Source organism: Cygnus olor, chromosome 3 (genome assembly GCF_009769625.2).
Source record: "Cygnus olor isolate bCygOlo1 chromosome 3, bCygOlo1.pri.v2, whole genome shotgun sequence".
In the NCBI taxonomy this organism is placed as follows: Eukaryota; Metazoa; Chordata; class Aves; order Anseriformes; family Anatidae; genus Cygnus; species Cygnus olor.
In genome coordinates, this window is record NC_049171.1 from 93,964,449 (window position 1) to 93,989,738 (window position 25,290).

General features: G+C 41.7%; 1 protein-coding gene across 3 annotated transcripts; it reads right to left on the reverse strand.

Annotated features, from left to right (window-relative positions):
• Positions 1 to 51: 51 nt before the first annotated feature.
• SLC3A1 (solute carrier family 3 member 1) lies at positions 52 to 25,044 on the reverse strand. 3 transcript variants are annotated; one of them, XM_040554204.1, is made up of 11 exons: positions 20,849 to 25,044; positions 14,262 to 14,752; positions 13,593 to 13,772; positions 12,573 to 12,727; positions 11,297 to 11,422; positions 8,242 to 8,361; positions 7,231 to 7,355; positions 5,395 to 5,593; positions 4,109 to 4,255; positions 1,548 to 1,664; positions 52 to 709 (listed from the first exon to the last, which is right to left on the reverse strand). In XM_040554204.1, the coding sequence occupies exons 1-11, from the start codon at positions 20,869 to 20,871 to the stop codon at positions 269 to 271; spliced, it is 2,124 nt and encodes a 707-aa protein (XP_040410138.1). In that variant the 5' UTR covers positions 20,872 to 25,044; the 3' UTR covers positions 52 to 268. The 3 variants fall into 3 exon arrangements, with proteins under 3 accessions (XP_040410138.1, XP_040410139.1, XP_040410140.1); XM_040554205.1 differs by having other exon boundaries at positions 16,041 to 25,044; XM_040554206.1 differs by lacking the exon at positions 8,242 to 8,361.
• Positions 25,045 to 25,290: the final 246 nt, after the last annotated feature.

Below are 25,290 nucleotides of genomic sequence, written 5' to 3' on the forward strand. Positions count from 1 at the left end.
CACTTAAACAGGATAGTCTTTTAGGGCATTTACTTCTCTCCACAGACCCAATGGGGGTGTCTAAATAGCTATCGTTGTTTATACCATACCAGTGTTTCATTACCAATACAGATACAAGACAATTAGGTATTAATTTCATTTTTCAGGCTGTTTATTTTGTACACAAAGCAAGTTTGAAAAGCCAAAAAAAGAGACAGATTTTTTTCCCATTCTTTGAAATCAGCATTTTCTAAACTAACATGAAAACTTGGTTATTCTACTCTTGCACTTAACAGTTCACATAGAGTAAATTAAAGGCACTGGAATAACAAGCTTTTTCTGCCACAAAACAGTTGTCTTGAAAAGCCTCCATAGTATGAACAGGTTTTCCTGTTTTATATTCAAGGACTAGGCCTTCTCCCGCTTCAGTTTTAATTGTGTTGGTATTGACAGCTTTACCAGTATTGCTAAAATTGGTACTTAGTCTTATAGTAGCTACCGAGGGAAGACTAGGAACTATAGCTTTCAGGTCTATTGTCGATTCCTGTCCAAAATTGAGAACCATCATAAAGACTCTATCTAACCCATCCAATTCCCTCACATAGACGAAAACATTACTGTCATTCCAGATGTAGCACATCCACCCCCGATGAATGGGCAGCTCATTGTTGCGAAGTAACGTTAGCTCTCTGTATAAGCTCAGGGTTGAGTTGGACCAGGTCATCTGTACCTGCAACAAAGTCAGCATTAATGGGGCTGTTTCTTCCCACCGAATGGAGGAGATATTACTTCCTTCACACCCACACAGTCTGCCAAGAACGTGCATATTAAAATTCAGTTTTGACAATTAACTCTTCAAATTTGTCTGCTAATTCCACTGAAAAACTGCTTTTTCTCTTGCACTTTCTTGGGATTCATGCAGTGGCAGAGATGGAGGTTATTTGGCAGGACAGAATTCCCCTGTCAGTGACGCTACTTCTACCTCCCCAGGTGTCCTTTTGAGTATTTATTTTTTATTCCGCAGAAAGCCATAGCCATTAAAAGCTTGACAGTGAACTTTTTTCATTGAGTCTGATCTACTGAAATCATAGAATTTATTTCCTATTTCATTTTTTTCCTGTCTTTGAATCATATTTTTGTCTTCAGTTCTGATCAGCACTGTAGATCAGCAAAATCTGTTTGATCCACTGCTCAACTCCTTTGAAAAATTTATTTACTTACATTAGAGATGGTCTATATTAAGTTCTTGTTACAAGGATGGTGCTCTATATATTAATATAAACAAAGGCTGGATTTCAGTTTAATGTTAAAATGATTAAAAGGATGTTAAAAGTCACCCGTACATTGTAATTGCAGTTGCTCTGTTTAAATGAATATAGATGAAGTAGACTCCTCGCTGGTGCAAGGATTTCCTTCTCTCATAAAATTAGTTAGGATTCCATACCTTTCTGTTTTCCTCCCTGGAGTTTGTTTTTATTAGCTACGCTGCCAGTTCCCACTAGGAAGTCAGAGCGAAAGAGATGCATTACAATATCTTCAGACCTTTGGTTTGTCACACAAATACCTACTTCAACATTCACACTTTGGTAGTCAGGGTTAACGGGTAACCAGCTACTGGTGCCTTCAGTAAAACCAGCGTTAACTTGGCCATCCCACTGCATGGGGGATTTCTCTGGGAAGGTCACCTGGAAAATAAAGTGGGTTTAGAGCTGTTGCCAATAAGTTCCTGCTTCAATTAGTCTGTTAAAAAGTTATCCTGTAAATAACATGCTCTCAACATATTCCATACAATCACCATTTCAGTATTGTTTTCTCTAGCTCGTGTTAAGATGCAACACGGAGGATGTAACCCTGCTGCAAATCTAAATAGAAACAGTGAGAAAATATGAATGGAGACAACTGCTGAAATGGAAGAGAACAAAGTCTAATAGATGCGGCATCACTGGGTAAAATTTGGAGTCCCCAGATGAGTCTAGTAGCCTTGCCTTGCAACAGAAGGTTGGATAAAAGACAGCTAGAATATTCTGATGGGTAACTAGACACGCCGTTAGTGAACGTAAGAGGTAACGAGTGCCAAGAAGAGAGAACAGTAAATAACTAGTAAATGCTCTTCAGTATCTACTTTCTTGTAACCATCACACTTTTCACCATAGATCCCTTCGAGCATGTATTTTCAAGGACTACAATTTGGAGAGGATTTCTTATATTAGAAGTAAATTTTTTCTCAAGTGCAAAAATTGTACTGAATACCAGGTTTTAGCTGATTAAAAAGTGTTGATGTAAAAAGTCTGAAGTTCTCACTTTGAAGGATTCAGAAAAATTCTGAAAAAGCTTCCTCATTGTTACTGAAGAGCTTGCCAAAAGATCTGACACTTAAATTTAATGATATAAGAGGGCATAAAATATTTTGCACATACTTTGGGTGTTTGTTTTCGATGAAAACTGTTTTTCATATAAAGGGCACTTTTCAATACAATCTGTCAGAAAAGCAGCTCAACAAAAGAAATTGTCACTTTGCTTCATGACATTATAAATAACGGGTTTCTCCTTTTAGCATGTTCTGAAAAGCAGGAAAAAAGAAACCTAAGTTTTCAACACTGGTAACACTGCCTTTCATCTTTACCTCTTTTAGTTTTTCTTGAAGATTTTCAAATGCTGGGGATAAAAACTATTCCCTTAGCAAATACTCTCCATCTTTCTAAGACATCCATTAATCAGGGATTCTTCCTCTTCCAGATTGAATGAAGCGTGGTTTTGCATTGTTACAAAGCCATGAGCCACAGGGTGGCTACTAAACAAGCATACCCTGGGGAGCCAAGGGCAAGCCACTTTTCTGAAGAGTATCTTTCTGCCTACAGTAATCAACAGCAGTATGAAAATGCAGGAGATGCTTTGACACAGGCATTTCTCAGGGGAAAGATTTCCTAAGTCAAGGAACCATTACCTCACATCTGAATCAGACAAACCTAGAGACGATCCTGTGCTTCTGTGCAAGTGCTTCCTTCCCTTTGGTACAAAACTTGCCAATACTATTGATAACATCACCACAAGTGTCTCATTCTGTAATAGAGGATTTCCACAGCAAAAACAGCATCTGCCATAGGAGCATGTTCTTAAGGTGCTCAAATATGGTCGTAAGAGGCAGAGCTGAGCTGTTCCCTTTTGGGCATGACCTTTTCCAGCCATGCCAGTATGACTCTGACAAAAGATACAACAGTAGTCAGGTACAATCAGAGAAGAGATGAGAAATTAATATGGGCAGAATATGAAAACTGAAACTCAGGTAGGTCAGCACAGTGTGAAAGGCATGGGCACTTTGGTTTAATGCCATGACCTTGAATAAACGTAATTCTGAACATTTCCATCGCCTAACAAAACAGAAACATCCTGCTGGGTGTTACCTGCAACCACGAACAAATGAGTTAGGGAGCTGGTCCCAGGGCTCAGGTACCTAAATCTTTTATACCTTTGGATCTAAAATACAAATCCAAAGAAATACGTTTGTGGGTAGGAAAAGCCCCTTCCACCAGGAAATGCTAAGCAGTGGCTGATCTGTACGCCCACCCTTTTTAGGGGATGCCCCTTCTGAGCTTGGGCATTTTAGCAAGGGCTGTGCTTTAGGGAGGTGTCTCTTTATAGTGAGAGCAAAGTAGTCTCCAGGAGACTGTGTCTCTAGCTATGCTCCCATGAACTTTGGTTTCCTCTAAGAAGTAGCCAGGAAATAATGGACTTTGACAGAGTGAATCAAGTACTGTGAGAGGAAGGGGATACAGAACTCTGTTCCTCTTGCCTCAGGTGACTGAACACACCTCTCAGAGCCACTAGCCCAGGCCTGGGCACTTGCTGCCTCTTCTGCTGAAGTGAAGCAAAGCAACAAAAACTAATCTGGCAGCAGGCAGGGACCGGGATTATAACCCTGCAGCTCAGCATGCATCAGGGCCTCAGTTCTGGTCTCTGGCCTGGCTGTTTCTGCAGTCTGTACAATGGCTTTGCAATGTGGAACACAGAATACCACCTAAATATTGACAAAGACTGGAGTTGGTCAATTAATCAAGAGTTCTTGTATTTTTGGTAGTTCCATTTCTCAGAACTAAGTAACAGGATCGGAATTTATGTACTCTTCACTTACATTTCCTGAAGCAATGTTCTCCATACCTATTTCTTCACCATAATAAGTTATAGGAGTACCAGGGAGGGTTAAAAGCAGCATGTTTATAACACTGACATATTTCTTCCCAAAGCGAGATGAAATCCGAGCAGCGTTAGGGCTTCCGACCTGAAGAAAACAACATTCTGTTAAACAGACATTATAAAATTCTATGCATACATGAAACTACTCTAAGGCAAACGATTTCGAGTGAAATTCTATCCACAAAATAAACAGAAAAATGTATTTGAATTGTCCTGTCTTCACGGGGCTGAAAGGAAGGATTCCAGTCTATCTTCTCTTGTAAAGGGACATACACCAAACATCACCACCTAGGTAAGTAGCTAAATGTATTTCATGTGTATTGACCAAATGCTCACTTGACTATTCCAAGTGCATAATTACACTAATGCTACTATCACCCAAAAGAAATAAATGACAAGAGTGGCTTATTTTGAGAAAAGGGCCTTACCACTTAGAAAGACCTGTAGTGTTATTAGCTGATTGAATAATGTAGCAGGTAATTTTTCCCCTTTCACCTCCAGGTCTGCAAGGTGAATCTTGATTTTGACACCAGTACAAATTTCTGCCCAACATATTTTAGAATGTAGGTGGTAGAAGCACAGGGAGATGACAAATCAGCCTGAGACTTCATTAACTCCCCCCAGTAACATTTCCCTCAGATTTCTACCATTCTCTCTGCCATGTGAAGGTGGTGCTTGTTTTGAGAAGATGACTATTTTACTGGGGCTGGGAAAAGCTGGCAGCCCTGAAGGAGAACACCCAAAAGGTAGGCATGCTTGAGCATGGGACTGGAACAAAAGATCTGTGTGTAGGAAGGAATGTGGTGAAACACCAGTAGCTGCAACTCCATATGGTCCCTGCATGTTGCCTTTTTCTTTCTGAAAGCCATTACAGCCAAAAGCTGTTTCTAAATACTCCCTTGGGCATTTTGCCCCCTTCCCCAGAGACACAGCCTTGAGGATACAAAACTGCATTCCTGAGAGTCCCATCCGATAAGTAATCAGAGCTGCTCCCACGTTACATTTGTGGAAATCAAAGCCCGTAGTTTCAGTGCATTGCCTGTGGCTCATCTCCTGCACATCCCAACCACGCTTCATAGCAAATACCTGCAAAGGTAATCCCATGGAAATCAATGTGTGTGGGGGGGAGGGGGGGGGGAGGTTTCTATCACCTTAAGAGGAACTGTCACCTATGGTTATCACCTAGGTTGGCCCTTCCAGTAAGGATAAGTCCAGAACTCTTACCGCCCAGTTTGGCCATTTCCCTTTAGGCATGTTTTTCATCCACAAGTTGACGGCTTCAAAAATACTGTTTCCTGATAGATTTTTCATGTTAATTAGGTAGAAATTGAATGGGAAGTCTGCTTCTTGGACAAAAGTTGTTCCATAATACATCATTGTTGCTCCTATGTCTTCCTTTTCATCACCATCAGAACCCATAAATCTACAAAGAAGTATCCAAGTACTTTTTTTGAATCAGTCCTGGTTTGTACAGAGCTGAAGAAAGCTAGGAAGTGTCTGGCATTCTTAGAAAATAATACAGGATTAAGAATTACATCTGCTTCCCTCCTTCCCATCAAAAACACAGAGAAGCTTAGATTTTGTAAAGTGAGTAATAGGAGATATTACTTGGAAATTTCTGGTGAAAAACCTACAGCAAAAGGCTGTATCTTAATGAGCCTTCTCTTTCCAAAACCACACCCACATAACTACATTTTTAGCAATTTCCATGCTGAAAATAATCTTTGCAGAAAATGTCCTGGGGGTCCTGGTTGACATGCTGAACATGAGTCAGACACATGCCCTTCCCACAAAGAAGGTGAGAGTTTTGGGTTGCATTGGGAGCAGCACTGCCAGCAGGTCAAGTGAGGTGATCCTTTTCCTCTACTCAGCACTGGTGAGGCCACACCCGGAGTATGGGGTCTTGTACTGCGGAGCCCAGATCTAGAGAGACATGAACTACTGGAGGAAGTCCAGCAAAGGGGCACAAAGATGATGAGCATCTCTCTTGTTCAGCCTGGAGAAGAGGAGGCTCAGGGGAGACCTTATCGCACTCTACAGGTACCTTAAAGGAGGCTGTAGCGAGGTGAGGGTTGGTCTATTCTCCCTGGTGACAGGACGAGGGGGAATGGGCTAAAGTTGCGCCAGGGGAGGTTTAGGTTGGATATTAGGAAGAACTTCTTTACTGAAAGGGTTGTTAGGCATTGGAATGGGCTGCCCAGGGAAGTGGTTTAGTCACCATCCCTGGAGGTCTTTAAGAGACGTTTAGATGTTGAACTTAGTGATATGGTTTAGTGGAGGACTTGTTAGTGTTAGGTCAGAGGTTGGACTTGGTGATCTTGGAGGTCTCTTCCAACCTACATGATTCTGTGAATGGCTGACAGATAGCATTGTTCAGCCTGGAGAAGAGAAGGCTCGGGGGACCTCAGTGTATCTCAGTATCTTAAGGGACAATGTAAAGAAGATGGAGCCGGGCTCTTCAGTGGTGCCCAGTGACAGGACAAGAGGCAATGGGCACCAACTGGAACAGAGGAGGTTCGGCCTGAATGCAAAGAAACACTTTTTTGTTTTTTAGTTTTGCAAGAGGGACTGAGCACTTGCACGGGTTGCACAGAGGGGTTGTAGTCTCCACCCTTGGAGATCCTCAAAAGCTACCTGGACATGGTCCTGGGCAACCAGTTCCAAGTGGCCCTGCCTGAGCAGGGCAGTGGGACCAGAGCACCTCCACAGGTTCCTTCAAACCTCAACCATTCTGTGATTCTAACGCTCTGACTACAGAACCATTATGAACTGTGTTATTAATGCTACAGTGGATCAGCCTCATGGGCTTTAATTACAGTGGTGCCACAGCCTGTGTGGTCACACACTCTGCCTACTTCTGTATCATCATGCCTGGAGCTACCTCGACCAACTCACTGTACACTTCTGTGCACATCAGGGAAGAGACAGCATAGCCTATGCACTGCCATTTGCATTTGGTAAGAACACATTTTACAGCACATTATGTTATTAAAAAACATTTTATTGCTAGCAAGAAGGTGACAATCAGGAAAAGAATTCACTAGCCCTAATAATGATTACCTGTATCGGCCGGGTTCACTGCTGTATTGATCCATGGTTTGGCGGAAGCTACGGATGATGTCGTGCATGCCAACTTGGGTGGTTGTGTAGTCATGGTAGAGCTCGGAATAGGCTGTGATGCTCTCCTTAAAGGCCAAGGCAATATTCCCCATTAGTTCCCCAGTATTTTTTAGAATTCAGAACTCCCCAAATTCTTCCTGTCCACTCTTGAGACAATCCATCAACACAGGTAAAATTTTAACTGAAATGAGCTTACCATACCAACGGTAACAGTGCGGATCTGAACTGTGCTCAAGGAACCGTCCCCAGCACTAAGCAGCAGAGCCCACCTGCAGCACTGAGCACAGCGCATGCTCTGGCTACACGCTACGTTGTTGTTGTGGTAACTTAAAGCAACAATATTTGCAGAGCTGATGAGTTTTGTGTGATCCCCAGCTCAGCAGGGCAACAGCATCTCACTGCGGACGCTATCTGCTAACATCACCACCGGGTTCACCACCTCCGCAAAAACAATAGGGCGGGTGCTTCTCAATGCCTCTGGCCACCTCTCACTGTAATGTGCTGCCAATTAGGTGGGTTTTTTGTTGCTGCTTGTTTTACTCCGATTCCTATTAGCACTTTAAAAGAAATATGTGCTAGTGACTGCTATGGGGTCCCAAGTGAGCCAGAGCACTGAGCCTACCTCTTGTAATGAGCTCCCCAAAGACAACTGATAGATCTTTGAAACTCACAACACTGGTCTTTTTAGAATATAATTTGAAAGCCAAATATTTCAAACAAAATTCAAAGCAACTGTCAGAACAGAAATACGGAGGGCGTATGGACAATTTTCTTAGCACTCCTGCTTGCTTCTTTCTTGTACATACTCCTTCTGCAGGGAACCCAGGAGCCACTTCCCTTCCAAGGAAGGGCTCCTTATTCCTAAAGCCCTAATTAAGACCCCAAAGAGTAAAAACATACACTTCTCTTGCCCCAGTAGAAAATACAGGAAAAAAATAAAATATATATTACAGAATTCTGAGACTTGTTCACTTGCGGTTCATTTCGTAGGTGCGTGGCTTCTAGAAGAAATTTAACAGCGACAAAACTAAATCCATCAACTCCTTTGCCAAGCCAAAATTTGATAATATCCTAGACAAGGGGAAAAGTTGAGAATTTCAAGTGAGCCTATACCATTCAAAATAGCATGTACTTAAAGAGGAAAACTAAACCTACTGTAGGTAATAATATATAACAATTTATTTTTGAATTTGTACTTTCTTTTTTTAACTAGAAGTGAATCCTGTTGAGTTATCACTGACATACAAATAGAAAATGTCTTATTATTTCTTCCGGTATAAAAAAGAAAGACTGGTCTAAATTCTCCCATAATTCATGAGACCAAAGCCAGGGCATGCCTCACTAAGAGCCTTCTAATCTCTTCCATCAGAACAACAGGGATCATGCTACGCGCTATTGTTGGTGAACACCCATCTTGCCTGCACACAATTAGAACATATTGATTCAAATATGCAAGAATATGCTGTTCTGCACAGACCTTGTGCCACCAATTTTCTTTTTATACAATAGAGCTCTTAAAATGCTTGTTCCCTTTTATTTGACAGATGTGTTTGTTTTTTTCATTTTATTTTCAGGCTTATTTGTTGATTTGCAGGAACATGAAAAAAATTAAATCTATAGCAGTTAACTTGAATAATAATTCCACTACCAAAGGCAGAGGTTAGTCACTATTAGTAGAATTACTTCCTACTTCAGTAGCTGTTATAATACTAAAATTCTAATTGCTCTGGTTTTCACAAACAACTCTAAAGTTCAACCCCCCTTGAGCAGTTTGTGCATGTGTTCCTTTAGACCAGATACTGTTTTTTTCATGTAAGCACAAAAAAATTGTCTTATTTTTAATTTTTAACATGTGTATGAAACACACTTGCCAGAATAGGCTGGAGTAGAACCACTCCACATTCAAGCTTTACAGATTTTTGGCAAATCAGGATTCCACCTTTGGAGCTGTACTTTCTCGTGGAACCATTCTGAAAAGCAGCAGCTCTCAATGCAGTGTCTGTCCAATACTGAATCCTCCAAACAGTAAATGTTTAGGCACGTGCTCATCACAAAAGCAGCACCAGGTATCAGCAGTGCAAATATAAAACACTAACTTGATTAGACCGATTGTAGTCCTAACCTGTAAGAGGATTTTGAATTAACATACTAGACAAAGATTATTCTTTAACATGCTGGAGGAATCAATGATGTTTACAAGCATTTACCAAAGGTGGGTATTATCAGATTAAACTTACTAGTCTTTGTTTCATCTCTATGCATAAGACATGCAGCATCTATTTGCTACTTCAGCAATGTACCAGGTACCATTCAAAAAAGAAAAAAAAATACCCATGACTATTGAAAAGTATGTTTAACAGCAGAAAAAAGGAGAAAGACATGATGTTATGGGAAGCATCAAGACAGAGAGGTTACCAGGGGAGTTTGTCAAGGATCAGTCTCAAGATAACCCCATTTCATGCTTCAGCTAACAATTAAGACCAAAAACATTTTGGTTTGTTTCTTCATGCACTTGCAACACCAACAGTGAAGAAAGATACCGCAGAGACAGCCCATGAGATATTCATACTAGAATCGGGCAGGCATGAAGACTAGCACCAAAGAAACGCACCAAAATTCAACAGTACAGAGCAACAAACGCCGAAGAACTAACATCAACACACTTGAGGTAGCTGTACTACTCAAAAGGAAGAAAAAAAAGGAAAAAAAAGAAGCAGCTGTCATACTCCCCATCTTCAGACCTGCTTCCCAATGCGTTGATGAATTACGTTTTGTCTACTGGGAGACGTGGTGGAGGCAGGCATGTGGTTTTATCAGAATACAACCATTCCTTGCTGAAACATTCCTGGCTGTAAAGGCTGTCCATGTTCCTCCCCACATAAAGTGGTCAGAGATGCAGAGAGACCGAAACTAACTCCTTCTTATCAAGCCCAGGCATTCCTTGCATTTCAGATCAGCATTGCCTCACTTCCTCAAAAATGCAAACACCTCTGTTAAAACAAGGTGCCACCCCCCCTTGGGCTGGCTAATTAACACCTCCTTGTATCAACAGAGATTAAAGCTTCTCTCAGCTTGCCTGATTCAGCTGTGCTTCAGCACCAGCTTCAGTACAAGACACTTGACCATCCAGGTCAGTCCTCTCATTAAATGCTGTCCTCCATGCAACACACAAATGCAGTAAATGCCTTCATTCATTGTTGGCCCCTGGTGGAGACCAGACTTGACAGCACACAACTGTTTCCTTGCAGCAGTCATTTTACATTATGAGACTACCAGCAGCATCTTCAAGGCAAGTAACAATCTTAGGGCTTAGAAGGGGAGTATTTGTGCCACTGTAGAAAATTTGACCCAGGCACCTCTTCTGTAAGTATGTTTAATTCTGGCCATCCACGTTTGAGAAAATGAATGGAAAAAAATATGTAAGCTGAAGGACGCATATGGTTCACAGAGAGCAAGCATGAACTGCTTATGCATGAGGTTATGCTGAAAAGCAGAGGGCTCTTAAAGGTTCAAAGCAAAGAAATGAAGATCCCCTTCCACTTCCCACTGAAGGCTAAAGGAACTCCTTTTAAAGTGCAATAGCCTGTTCCAAAAATGATCAAGATCTTGCCAGGTGCTTGTGAGAGCAGGGACTTAAACCAGCATAAAAAGCAATAGTCATCAGATGCAGAGCACTGCAAAAAACCGACTGCCAGTACCTCCACTCAAGGACAGTTTCATTTTTTTTTTTGTTTTGTTTTTTTTTTTTTTTGGAGGGCGGGTGGTATTGCTTGCTTTTAGATTAAAAAGACCTGAAACAAAGTAGCTCTGATACTGGAAGCATCAGAAGATAAAGCTTGAATTTTCAAACTTAAAGTTTGTCTAGATGCTTTTTTGTTTCAATACATGCACTGTAGATCTTGAATTATTTCCAACTAGATTGTAAATTGTGTAGCACAAAGAATCAAATCAAGCATAGAAATACCTGCTTAGCTATCAGTGCAGCAGCAACAGGCCACATACTTACATGGATTTCTTGTTGAACAGCAAGGTTGCGGAAATTTAAATCTGGCTGTTCTTTCCCAAACTGATGAAAATAACACTGTTTTCTCACATCGTCAAACTGCCAGCTGGAATTCCCATAGACGCTCACCTGTTCATGTAAGTGGGAAGAAAAATAATCCAAACTCTCAAATTAACAAACAATTAGTCATATGTATACTTTACGATGTGGTGCATTACAAGCACATAATAAAGCACAAAATGCCTAATTGATGGACTAAATTTTAAGTAGACTTTGACACTTTGTTTCTCATTTCCTTCTCCTATTAGTTGCTCTTCCTTTCAGTCAGGCTTTGCCACATGTATCTCATGTTCAATGCTTTGTTTCATTCCTCTTTAAGTAGACTTCTGCTGGGAATTATAACAAAGAGGGGGAAACATGGGTGGAACCATTTCTCTTGGAATTAGTTTTCCTAAAACTGTTGTTAAAAATAGCTTTAGTCCACTTTCTTTAATCTGGTATTGTCCCTTTGAAGCACTAACCACAGTCAGTGTGTTAAAATGTTAATTTTATGATCTCTGTAATAAAGAATTCCAAAAATTGAGGTGGCTCTTAAGACTCCAGTTAAAAACACACCAAAAAAAAAGCACAACAAAACCAACCAAACAAAATGGTTGTTTGGGGGAACAAAATGGGGAAGGAAATAATAATCCCACCTGGAGGTTTTAGAATATACAAATTCTTAACCATGCACCCATCAATTCAGATTTCAGATAAATGAGAATCGCAGAGTGGTTTGGGCTGGAAGGGACCTTAAAGATCATATAATTGCAACCCCCCTGTCATGGGCAGGGACACCTCCCACCAGACTAGGCTGCCCAAAGCCCCATCCAGGTGGCCTTGAACACTTCCAGGGATTGGGCATCCACAGCTTCTCTGGACAACCATATATACAGAATACATCTTCCTTTTTTCCCCCAAAGCAAATGAAAAAGGAGATCCACCTTCCAGAAAAGGGGGAAAAAAGCCAAGACCATATTACTTTGCTTCTCCACAACTATGATTGCAGAGCAGAGATGCAGTTTCTAGCATGGAGTATTTTTTTAAATTGTTTGAAGTAGGAACCCCTCCACCCTGAACCAGTTTAAATCTTAACCCAACGCAGCCTCACTTAGTAACCTCAGTCCATACCCGTGAGCAACCATTTACAGCCCCGTGTCCACCGGGACAACGATGTTCTAGGCGTTGTTGTTACAGGGAACCTGCAACCTAATTTACAAGCGTCCCTGCCCACACTTACCCAGTTGTTGGGCACAGCGATCACTGCCCCCGCCTGCACGCAGTCCTGCCAGATGTAGTAGTCTGTGTACTTCCCAGTCCGGTTGCGACTAAGCTGAAACCATCGGTGCTTGTCACTTGTGTGGTTTGGTATTAAGTCCATTATCACTTTTAACCCTTATAAATCAAATCATAAATATATTTAATTCAACCTTTTAAGACACAGCTCTTTTTTTTTTTTTTTAACGTATCACAAGCATTTGGGCTTCTTCCAAAGCCTGGGAGCTTGGGTTTGTGCTCGAGGGACAGGCAAGCATGTAGCTTGGGTTTACACAGCCCTGTTGGCTGGGGCCAACACACACAAAGACAAAAAGCCCCAGGCTACCTGTCTGGCTAAACTAGTGAGGGTCAGCAAGCAGGGGCAGCACATCTTGCTGAGACTCTTCCCTGTAAAGAGGGAAGAAAACCAGAGCAGATTTCTGTGGTTATGAACCACTTCAACCAAGTCTGGCCAAAAACTCTGATTTCAACATCTCTCTCCCATCTCACAGCTGGGAAATGGGCATCACCACTTCACAAGCATTAATGAACATATGTTCTTCCTCACCCTTCCTACAGATCAGACTTTTTTAAAAATCTCAGACGCTTTTGGGACTGGCAAACCATTTTCCATTCAGCCCAACGGCTGTAAGAAGGAAACACCTGGGCAAGCATTGAGTCTAAGGCATACACGCACCAACCAAGGATGCAATTGCAGGAAGGAAGTGCACGCTTCCTCCCAGCCTCTTAATTGTTTTTCTGCTTTCTCCAGAAAGCAGCCATCAGTAATAAAACACAGAGCCAGAAACTACTGCCTGGCAGGCCTGATGCCCCTGGGCCGTTGACACGCACTCCCAGACCCAGCAGGGACCACAGCAGTAGGCGAGCCCTGCATGCGTGCGCATGAAAACTCAAGATCGGAACCTAATGGCACAAGGCACACCTCTATCATGCAAGTGAACGCCCTTTTAATAGAGCTATTTTGATCAGAGTTGCAGCTTACCTCGATCATGTATGGCTGCAAGCAGATTCTCGAAATCACTCATTGATCCAAACATGGGATCAATATCATAGAAGTCTTCAGCTCCATAGCCAAGGTCTTTTAAGGGGGACTTGTAGAAAGAAGTGATCCAGACTGTTTTTATGTTCAAATTTACTATATGGTCCAGCTTTTCTTGGATACCTATGTAAATGAAAAGGGCATCATCAACTCTTTACAAAAGACAAAATATTTTTGTTGAAGTAAGTTTGCTGTGGGTTCTCAAAGATGGAACACAGATCCCTTTGATACATTAATCACCCCCACTTTTCACTGATCTCAGCTAGCAGGGCAATCTTGAAATTTCTTCAGGAGTAGCATGAGACCACAAAATGGAAACCATTTAAAGCCACTTTAAAGTTCTGCTGTTTGCTCTCAACCCCACACCTAAAATTTTGGTCTAACTCCAGGTTTAGACTTGACTTGAGCACGAAGCTCCTGGTGAGATCTAGTAATGAGAATGTAAGCGGCCATTGGTGATAAGTAAAACAAGTCTTACACGCCACTCTCAACTCAAGTGGCTTTCTCTGTTGGACTGTAAGGTAACTATTTTTTAAATTTTTATATGTATATAAATACACACAAATGACTGCTGCCCTGCATTACACACAACAAAAATGGAAGTTCACCCACCTTTCAGATCACCATTCCCATCCATGTCACTGTCCTTGAAAGAACGAGGGTAGATCTGGTAAATAGGACTAGCTTGCCACCAGTCAAGGCACTTTGGGGACAGAGCAATAATGGCAATCGTAGCACACACAAGCATGACAGCAGCAGCGATTATGAGCCAAAAGAGAATCTCCCTGGTGACTCTGTACCGGGCTTGGCTGGAGAACTTCAGCAAGACTTCCTTCGGCATCCCTGCATAGGGCTCCAAAGCTGGCTCCTCAGTAGCTTCTGGGTTCACGCCAATAATGCATGTTTTTGGCATTTCTTCTTGGCTACTGGTATCAGTCTCCTTGTCATCAAAAGCCTCATTTTGAACAAATCCATTGTTCTCCACACCTCCCTTCTCACTCAGCTCCATAGGTAAGCTCTTTGCTTCCTCGTCAACCATTTTGCTTGTTATCTCTTGTCCTGGAGACAGACACTCACTACAGCAAGGAAGCGAGCCAGCATACCTTTGTTCAGTGGAATGAGAAGCAGCGTAATTAGCACCTGGGTTTATAAATAATCCTGACCAACTGGTCAAAGTTCAAAGGAGAAAAAGGACAAAGTGCTCCAGCTCTTTTGCATAACAGGCATCTTCAGCAAGATAACAAAACACTACAAGAAAGCACAGTTTTCCAAGGAGCAGTTACATTTACTGTTGCTCTCTTCAACATCCTAAACTTCTTGTCCTTTCTATAGCAATGTTTTTTGTTGTTGGTGATGGTGGTTGGTTGTTTTTGGTTTTTAATATAATTTATAAAAGGTTTAGTAAGTGTTCGACTTTGCAGATTGGTCCTTGCCTCCCTTGCTACATCAGCATGAATGAGTAGTGAAAACATCGGCACCGAGAACAAGGCTGTGGGCAGCTTCTGGTCCAAGAGCAAGAGTACAAATTCAATAGGAAGGAAAGATCCAAAGCCTGCTGTGCTGGGTTCCTCACAGCACAGACTAGCCCAGACGCAGCCCACTGCAGCCCAGCCACAACTCCCAAGCAGCGATAAGGCACACGCCAGTCCTGCAGCTCGACGCATATTACAGGCTGCTTGCTGCCCCCACAGCTATCCCCAGGCACAAACACCCAAGGCAGAGCTACTCACTGCTGATCAGCGACATTGAAATTTTGCGCAAGCAGGCACAGATTTACACCTCTGTGTGCTCTACACTTCAGCTGGCCCGAGACCTGCAAACCTGCACCCCCCAAAGAGCCCCTCCGGCCTGCGCACTGCCCCAGGCATCCTGAGGCACGCACACCGTGACAGGGCCCTGCTGCAGGCCACAACTGATGTCTGCCCATGGCCACAGGGCAAATGCCAGCAGGTCGTTGTGCTTCAGAAACATCTGTTTTTGGCTTCTTAACCAAATGAATCCCTTAAGTTAGGATACAAAAATGTTTTTACCACGACTGCCTCAAAACATGACGGAAGGCCCCTAAGGCATCTGTGGCAGGTCAGTGGGACACAGACGTGTAATTTTTCAAATTAAAGAACTGCTGGGCAGGCAATGCTCCATGGCCATAACTTCAGGTGCAGTTTTGCGTCTAATTCACCAGCATTTAATACCCATCTAGTAAACTCCTACTCCTGGCTGCTTTTCCTGCCTTGCATTGCCCCCTGCCTTGTGCCAGGTGAAGTATTTGTGTGGCTGAGCAGCAAACCAGGCTGGGAAATAGATCTGGCAAAAAGCAAATGTCATTTCATTCTTTAAACAGCTCTATTCCTAAACTGCCAGGTCACCATAAGGCCACAGGGTGCTCCATACCAGCTCAGCACAACGAGGACAGGACGCGGAGGCAGGGTACAAGGCACAAGGCACAGCTACTTGACCAAGCAACAGTTAAATAACACCCTTCATGTCTCACATTCATTTTGGTACATTCCTGACCGTCCCTGTAGAGGAAGCCCTATTATTTCCACTTCATGGAGCAGAAAGCAAGGCACACGACAGTTAGGTCTCACATCAACAGATCTCTGTGCATGTGCTTCTAGAATCAAACGCAGGAAGAGAATTCAAGTTCGGTTAATGGCTTACCTCAGATCACATCAAATCTGTAGAAGATCAGGTTTCCTCTCTTCACCCAGGTTGTACATTACTACCTAAAGCACTGCCGGAATTCAGATTCCAAGTTTTTTACCCCTTGCCCTTTTTTTTCCTTTAATTTTAAGTTGGTAAATTTAATAGTAATAATTGCCTGCATGGCTGTGTGTGTTTGATCTGAAGATACAAGGGTAGTTATCTTCAGTATACATAATTCTTACAACTAGTAAAGACAAACTTAATATTAAGTAGTTGAAAGCTACTATCACATTTTGACACTTTTTTCCCCTTTAATTCAATTATTTTCCATGTGCACAGCTGCAAGTGTTTGTTCTATGAAACCGGCCACTCATTAACTGCTCCTTCAAAATAGCGTCTGTTGTCCTAATGTAATCCACAAGTAATGCTAAATGCTTATTTATACCTTAAGTAGTACAGATTGTGTCCTAATTGCCAAGCATGCAGCTGAAAACAAGAGGATTATTCTGGGCGAGCACCATGCACAAGCTTCAGACATCTGTAAATGAATCTCTGTGGACTAATTCAACCTCCAGGTGTCTACTGGACATGCAGAGATACAGTGACACAATATTTTAAGGTTAACACAGAAGATAATCCATGCTAGAAACAATCAAGTAACTGTCTTGGTGAACACACAGATTTACAGCCAGACTTCAGTGCTTTACAGTCAGACTGACAGTGTTTACAGGTTTCAATCACATTTCAGATTAACTCCATGTTGCTATATAAGGAGACCTGATGTACAAACAGGTATAAGCAAAGCATAGGCATGTTTAGGATGGATACCTGGACCTTGAATACCAAAAAATTCTTCTAGAAAACCTGTAGAGAAAGTATGGCCAAGGAGCTTAAAGTAGATCCTGGAAGCTACCTACCATGGACCCTCGAGAAGAAGCCCCAGAATCTGGTACCTCCTCCTCCTGTAGATGTGATTCCTTGCAGACTAAAAATAGCCGGTCTCATACAGGAAAGAAAAGGAAAAAGCTCCCATGTGGTATTTGTGTTAGTTGCTTTTGTACCAAAGCAACGCAAGTAACAAGACCAAGACAGCAAATGCCTCTGGATAAACTACCCATATGTCCTGCAGAAGGGCTGGGCAGGGCTGGTGTCCTACAGCAGCTGACAGCTCACTCCATACCTTTACAGTTGCTATCAGTTAGCACAGGCAGCTGCATTGTTTGCCAGCACAATTGCTATATATTAACTAGATATAAAACCACACAGGTATTTATTAGGCCTTTTTTTCCCCCCTCCTCATCTGAAGGAGTTGCTCACTTTAAAATTATTTGATAAAGGGAAACTGTAAACTTCAGCTTGAGAGGCAGATCACCAGCAATTCCCACCAAGGTTTAACTTTTTCTTTTTAAAATGTATTTTATGTATGCAGGCATTACACTTCTGGCTTGCTCTCAAGCAATTCCGAAACAGTTCCCTCCTGAGCAATTTTATAGTTTAGCAGGAATAACTAGCCAATGCTACTGTGTTAGCAGAATCCACTGAAAAGCATTAAACAGTAGAGAAAACACTTCATATTCTGTGCCAGTTACTCTGTTTACCTTAGCATTAGATAGGGAAACAAAACCAATCCGTATGTGGGCAGTAATAGCTGCTATCTCCACACAGATTGCCATGGTTATTTCTATAAGATGGAGGGGTTAATTTCCACAAGTATTTCTTATATATAATTATTTCAATGCACTGGCTGACTAAGGAGTCTGCTGTTTGATGCTATACAAATGCCAAGTAGCTTACCAGTTATTTGATACCATACATATTACACCAAAAATCATACAAAGGGGGTGATTAAGCACCCTAATGTGCTAAGTGTAGGAAGACGTTTATTTTTTAAAAGTTCTCTTGCTTAATGCTTTTTCATTAAATGTTTTGTTACCACTGAAACTGCTCTGACATAATGCACTTCACAGCTAAATATAACTTCATTATTTACAGAACCCACGCCAGCTTCACACCCATGCAAAAAGGCAAACACTAGAGCTGACAATATTTCCTCAGTGGCTCCCACAGGACTGATGGATAATCTGACCTTTAAAGCTACATTTCATTCGGCATTAAGAAAGTCCTCCTGTGACACAGAGGGCAGCCATCGAGAGTGAGACGCTCTCTAGAAACAAATTTCTGCTGTGGTATCTCTTACCCAGGGGTTCCCTGACCACACATGAGGTTTCTGCCATCAGCATGCAGTCTGAAGTCCTGCTAAAATCTAATTGCACGAGACACCACGCCAAGGCCTGGTGGTTTGTTATTTATTTTTTTAAAATGCTCTTAGTCCACTAATGGACTATGTGATTAAAGGTTAATGGCATTATAAACGCTGCAATTACCTACTGCTTGGCTCATGTGATGTTGCAGGGGTAGCTTTCTGGGAAAGAGGCACCTGGCCCCTGCCCCCCGTGGGTGATCAGCATGGCTGGCTTCTCCCACTATTTCTAATGGAAACAATTATCCCCTAATCCTTGCTCTTAGCAAAGCTGCAAGTACAGCAGCATGCAGAGTTGACTCCTTCCAGATGCCCTCCCCTACAGAGGATCAAACATGGTACTGCCACACACCCTTTATTTTAAAAGTAAATTCGAGTGTGCTCCTCTCCAGGAGGAAGCTCACTCATTCCTGCACCCTCCTCAAACTACACTACTTCCACTCTTCCCTTTATGGCATTTGTCTGTCACAGCTCTGTCCTAAAGGACACCAACTTCCAAACAATTTTCTTCTCCAGCCTAGTCCTTAAAGTCTTTGCCAGCGAGAGACCCAGGCCTTGATTTTACTCTTGTATGAGCTGGGGACACTCAGCACAGTATTAAATCCCGAAAGACTGTGCTGCTGCAGCTGTGATGGCTATAGACCCAAGAGTGACCTGGTGTTACTGAAAGACCTCTGAAATGGAAAATTCAAAGTACAAACAGCCCAGCTAGACAGCCCAACAGGAGCCAAGCAGAAGCTCAAAACCAGGACGGGACTGTGCTGTATCGCAACCACATCCACCCTTAGGGTTACCAAGAGACAGCACCCCATAAGCATGCTACCTGCTACCTCTACCCATGCTACAGCTTCTCACAACAATTTACACTCACTGAATAGTAACCAAGGAGCAAGTTTGGGTCTTGAACTCTAGGCACTTCCTCATGTAGACGAAGGGGTTTTCAGGAAGAAGCCATCAGGCGAGGAGTGTGGTGTCCTGCCTGACCCTTCAGTGCTGACCCTGTGTGACCACAGCCATCACTCTACTACACGAGCCGTGATGCTTTTCACGTGGCCTCAGTGTCCCCACCTGCAAGAGCCATGCATGCAGTACCGCACGAGTATATACAGCAGGCCACTGAGCCTCTCCAGAGCTTAGAGTTTAATCCTTCCCTGTCTCAATGCATCTAGATAGATCTTCCTGCAACTAATTTGCGTTCTTCACGCATTACAAATTGTGGTGGGCATTTCATGATCAAACATACTCATGCTCCCCCGAAATAACTTCCTGCTGAAAGACATCAGATCAGATGTTTCCAGTCTTTGTACAGAAGGCTTCACTGGACTACTGAATTGATCCCAAAGCTTTTACAAGGGCTGGCTGTGACCAACACTCCACTGACTCCACATCAGAGCATAACAGCCCAGCACCAGAAAGTTAGTGTCTAAAATCAATATGAATGCTGGAACGTGAAACCAAAGAACTGGAAGTACACATTTCTGGAAAACGACACTAAAGCACACCTCCTCCCATTCAGATAGACTGACCTAGTGTGGTACACGGCAAGAGCTGGCACGCGCGAGCTTCTGTGTTCAAGGAAGGTGCTCTCTGGCCAGCACAAACTCAACCTCAGCATCAAAAACATTTCACAACTACAAGAAGCCCTCTCCAAATAGATACACATACCATTCAATGCAGACTTAAGTGTCAGAAATTAATCTTAAATTTTACGTTGACCTGAAAATACAAAGGCAAATGGAAGACAATTCTTATTTTTAAAAAGCTAGAAGAATTGCTAAAAAAAAACACAAAAAAACAACAACTAATTCCAGTTACTAACCACTGCCTCCTTTTGAGAAGGAGCATGGTATGACACCTGTTTAACAGATGGATAACAGAGGTCCAGTGGCCAGAAATACTAACGAAAGAGTTCCTAAATTTCAACTTGAAATCTGACTATAGTTTTCGAGGGACAACTGTATTTACTCAGCTCAAGCCACACTGACTGCCTCCAAACAACTAACCTTTTCTTTGGAACTGTCTCAAAAAAAACATTCATACAGCATTTCCTATAGACTAAGCCCCTATGAGATGAGTCTGTCCCTTCCAAGCTTGTCATTAAATCAGCAGTACCAGGATGTGGGATGCAGAATAGCAGGGAGAGTACATGAGCCTCTTTCTCAAGGTTCGAAGACCCCAAGTGAACATGGAACCAGCACGAGCAGGTTTATTGGAAGCAAGATGTGTGAGGATAGTAAATTTGAGTAATTACCCATGCGTACGCACAGCTGGCTCAGAAGAACCCGTTACTTACTGACAGGCTTGATCCAACCTCATTGTCCATTGTCACACAGGAGATGAGCAGCACAGGGTAGGGCGGCCTGGCGTGAGGAGCGCAGTGACCGTGGCCGAGTGTGTCCAGAATGAAGCCAGTAAGAACAGGGCGTCAGAAAAGTTCCAGTCACAGTCAGTACCAGGAGGAAGAGATAGGGTGCAGCCTACACTGGCTTAAACAGACTCTGTTCTAAAAACAGTGATAAACAGAAGTAGTCTAAGCAGGTTTTTCATTTTTTTTTCCCCCATTACTTTTGATGCAAGTTTTTCTAAAGAAGAATTTCAGTTAGGTCTTCACCCTGGTAAATACCACTCAGGATTATGAACCATGCTGCACCTCTTTGTCTTAAGTGAAGCCTTGAAGTGAAACTTAATTTTTTTTTTTTTTTAATCTAAAAACCGAGCTTTATCTGAAAACATTATATGCTAAGTACTCCTAACAACTTCAAGTTTTCAGTTGTGGAATCCCCTGGCATTCAAGGAGGGGAAAAGGTGAAAGTTTTTTGGTGAAAGGTCAAAGGTTTCAGCTTTGCTCTAGCTCATCCATACTAACAAACCAAAGAAAAATGTAATCCCACATTCCATGCTTCCAAACTTTTCCCCCCACTAGTCATTCAAATACTGCACTGACAACTACCACATGCACCCATTCCCCCATCTCTCCTGGAGAAGGACTAAAACAAACGCCTGCCTTTCATTATATGACACGTGCTCTCATAGTTCTCACATTTTTAGTTTTGCTCTGATGTCCAGGGTCTGGAGCACTAAGTACGATGATACTCTAATATACGCAGAACAGTTTGTTTTTAAGATTTCAGAACTGAAGGTTCAGACATACATCTTTACGTCAACAATAATGTCCAGTTTGTACATTTTTCTCCTTTTGATTAATTTTGTTTAATGCAGTTCAAAGTAGAGAGGCTAGAACCATACTAGAACTGGCCACATTGACTAGATATGTTGAATTTCACAAACTTCCTTCTACCTATTTGATCTTCTCATCAGCAAATTGACATACATTTCATTAAGCAACACCAAAAAAAAAATAAATAACATTATATAAAAATAATGAGGAAAAGCAGTAGCTGTTTGAGTGATTTCCTTCCTTCTCAGGTGGCAGAACAGCACTCAAACTCAGCAGAGTCCCTCCTGGTGTCAATGTGCCATTTCTTCTTCCCATTCCACTTCCAGAAGCAGCACTTGAAATATTTTAACTACATACAAAATAGCTGTTGCAATTTTTCACACACTTGGTTATATGCCTTTTTTCCATCCCCTAACAAGTTGAGAGTAAAGTTAAATACAGTAACTCTAATCTCTTAAGCAACAGTACCTGAATGTTTTAAAGGTAAGGATGAGTAGGAGTGAGCAGATATATAACATATTTCCCCATCCTAGAATTTGTAACCCAGTATGGTGAAAAAGGTGCCCATGACTAAAAGTAGAGACTGAGAAGTTGTGGTAAAACACTACACTTCTAATCACCATGCAGATTGTTTGCATTAGTGGAGTATTTCCCACAACTGTATCTTGACAAATTAAATGCAGATTTCAGAGCACTGGGAAAGGTATTTCATTTTGGTTTCACTATTGTGTTCACATTCCCTGCTCCCAAAACTGAAATATTACTCGTTTAACACACACTGGAAAAACACATCTGCTTTACATACTGAGGCCAAAATCTTTATTGCACTATTAAACTTAGATGTGTTTATGAATTGAAGATGACCATTGAATAAGAGATCAAAAAAATCTGAGAGCATTCTCCAGTTCCTCTTAAAAAGAATCAAATATTGTACATTATTTGTCCAAGACTTTAAGCAGACGTCCACCTTTTTGAATGTGAGCAACTTGCCAAGACAAAATTTATTTACCTATATACAGAATGAATTTGATGGGGATTGTTTCTACGGTTCGTTATAAAAAAAATGGGAAATATTTTTTTCATTAACGCAATCAGACTCTTCAATATGCATGCACTTGCTTCAAAGTTTCCAACTAACTTCTAAGAGCAGGGTATTTACCAAACTACATGTTCATGAAGAAAACTGAAAATGTAGCTGAAATACAACTTCAGTCCAGAGAGGTGTTTCACCATAGCTTCTCTCACCAGACTTTAAAAAAAAAAAAAGATCAGATTTCTCAATCAGAAATTAGTATTCTTGCAAGGAATATAACAATTCCAAGTATTTCTGGTTTTCCTTTCTAGATTAAACTCCTAAAAGTGGTGTTTTACCTCCTAAGAGGCAGAATGTTCATTCTGTGAATTTCTTTCACTGAAGCTCTGCAGCTCTTTCAAAGTGATGAAAGTAAACCTCATTTAGTCATTTTCTTACTTAACTTTGCATAGTATTTTTCTCAACAATACTCATGTTTGGTAGCATCCCTTAGCTACCCACCAAATCCTAAAGTTACCTGAAAATGCCAGAAAAATCAGTATTGATATTTACAGACAAGATGGACTTCCAAGATCTTGATGAGGGGACTTAGGAATTGGATTGTTCCCACCTTGTTTATTCCCACCTTGTTTAAAGATCAAAGGCAGGGCCCTTGCAATACCAAACACTACTACAATGTAGCCTCGACCTTTCCCCAACTCACCTTAAATTCCAGCAGTCTGAGAAAGCAGAATCAGGGTTAGTCATTTCCAAAGCAGATTTGACACACTAGGTGAGAAAAATTATGTCCAACATCCCTGTTTCAATTAGTCACCACAAGCCTTCAGAAGGCATCTACATGTTGCTTTCTTTATTAGCAAGGACAACTACCTTCTGAGAAAGATTACCAAACTCACGGGGAATTGCTCCTCCTCTAGAAAACTACCCTCATGTCTTGAATTCCTATCAGTCTTCAGTAAGTTTTAAAAGCAGGTACTAAGGCAGTCGTTAGTTGGTATTAACTCCCAGTCACTAATCACGGCAGAAGTAGAGCAAAGCTTTTTCTGCTGGAAAATTCCCAGTCGAGCTGCATATGGACAAGTAAGGACAGCTAAGGACAGACGCAGGAAGCACTCCCCAACGCAGTCGGAAGCGCTCAGTGATGCTAGCCAGGCTTTATATCCATGCATCCCTGCAAAGGAGAGCTTTGTGGAGGTCTATAAAGGAAGAAAATAAGGTATTTGGGGGAACTTCACCTTTCATACATAAAGAGCAAAGCACAGCAGCCCTGATTAAAAGAATAACAACGTCAGCTCAAGAAGGGAGAGATGACCAGAAGCGATGAGTTGAACGCAGGAGAGGCACAGTCATGCTAGTGCAGAAGTTGCTTGTATGTGATTGACAGCAAAGCAGTCATGAGGGGAATATGAAATGGTACAAGCAAAGCACAGCTAAGTCTGACCTGTACAGCAACAGTCCAAGTGAATAAAAGCAGGACAGATCAGACTGTCAAGCTGAGCCAAGTGTTACAAAAGATGCACGAGAGCCCAGGCAGAGTTTCAACTGCATGAGCTAGCTGCCTACTTACGCAGATAATATTGCAACTGCTCAGTGACCTGGTTACTTTTTTGTGGTTTTGTCAAATTGCCTTCATCTCTGGGAGAATTCCATGCAGCTGCTCACCTGCACCAGTGGAGCTACCTCTCTCCAACTTAACTTTCAATTTAGAGCTAAACATAGCTGTAAAGAGCTAAATGCAATGTCTTCAGGCAACAATCCCCAAATCTAAAATTTGTTGTTTACACCAACAAAACCTGAATTAGTCGATGGAGTAAAAAGGTGCTTAGCTCTTTTATCGCTCTTTTTTTTTTTTGGCCAGAACCTCATACCTAATGTCAGGCAGTAGTAAAGTTGTCTTTTTTTCCTTCAGCTTTTATTTGAAATACTTCACTAGTGCACTTATGCATTCATCCATGCAAGAAATTGTTTTTAGAATCAAAGCAAGCAAGAATTAGGAATATTTTAACTCAGTTCCTCATCCCTTACACCACATTAGCCCCAAATGACCCAGTATCTAACCAGTTTCAAAGCTTATGGCTATTTTTGCAATAGGACAAAGTGAAAGAGCTACATTTCTATTTAGGTAGAAAATATCCATTAATATTCAATAGTATCAGACAGTCTAAAAAAAAAAAGCTTTCTAAAGCTTGGTTCTTAGCCTGTGGTGTGCTCCAAGAATTGACATCTATTTCAAATGTACACTTTTTTCCTTTTTTTTTTTTTTTTTTTTTAAACTCCCAAACCTAAATAGCAGCAGCAGTTCACATAAGCAGCACGAAAAGCACAGATGGTTTGGCCAAGTCCTGCAAAGGTTTGCGTGCAAGCTTAAAAAAAAAGCATATGAAGATTCACTCTATTAAGAGGAGACTTAGTACTTAACCTTTCATTTGCATCCATTTCTTTATTCCCTATTCAATTTAATATGTTAACGATGATCAGTTAAACCCTTTATTTTGCTTAAGATCAGAGAGCAGATCTGAGAACT

Bases quoted from the DNA above. Each gene is read 5' to 3' on its own strand.
- SLC3A1 (XM_040554204.1), bottom strand. From the start codon at position 20,871: ATGAGGTTGGATCAAGCCTGTCA. The intron at 8,362-11,296 runs GTAAGTATGTGG...CCCCTTGTCTAG, and splicing joins CTGTTCAACAAGAAATCCAT to GATATTATCAAATTTTGGCT. The intron at 1,665-4,108 runs GTAAGTGAAGAG...TTTATTTTCCAG, and splicing joins AGAACATTGCTTCAGGAAAT to GTGACCTTCCCAGAGAAATC.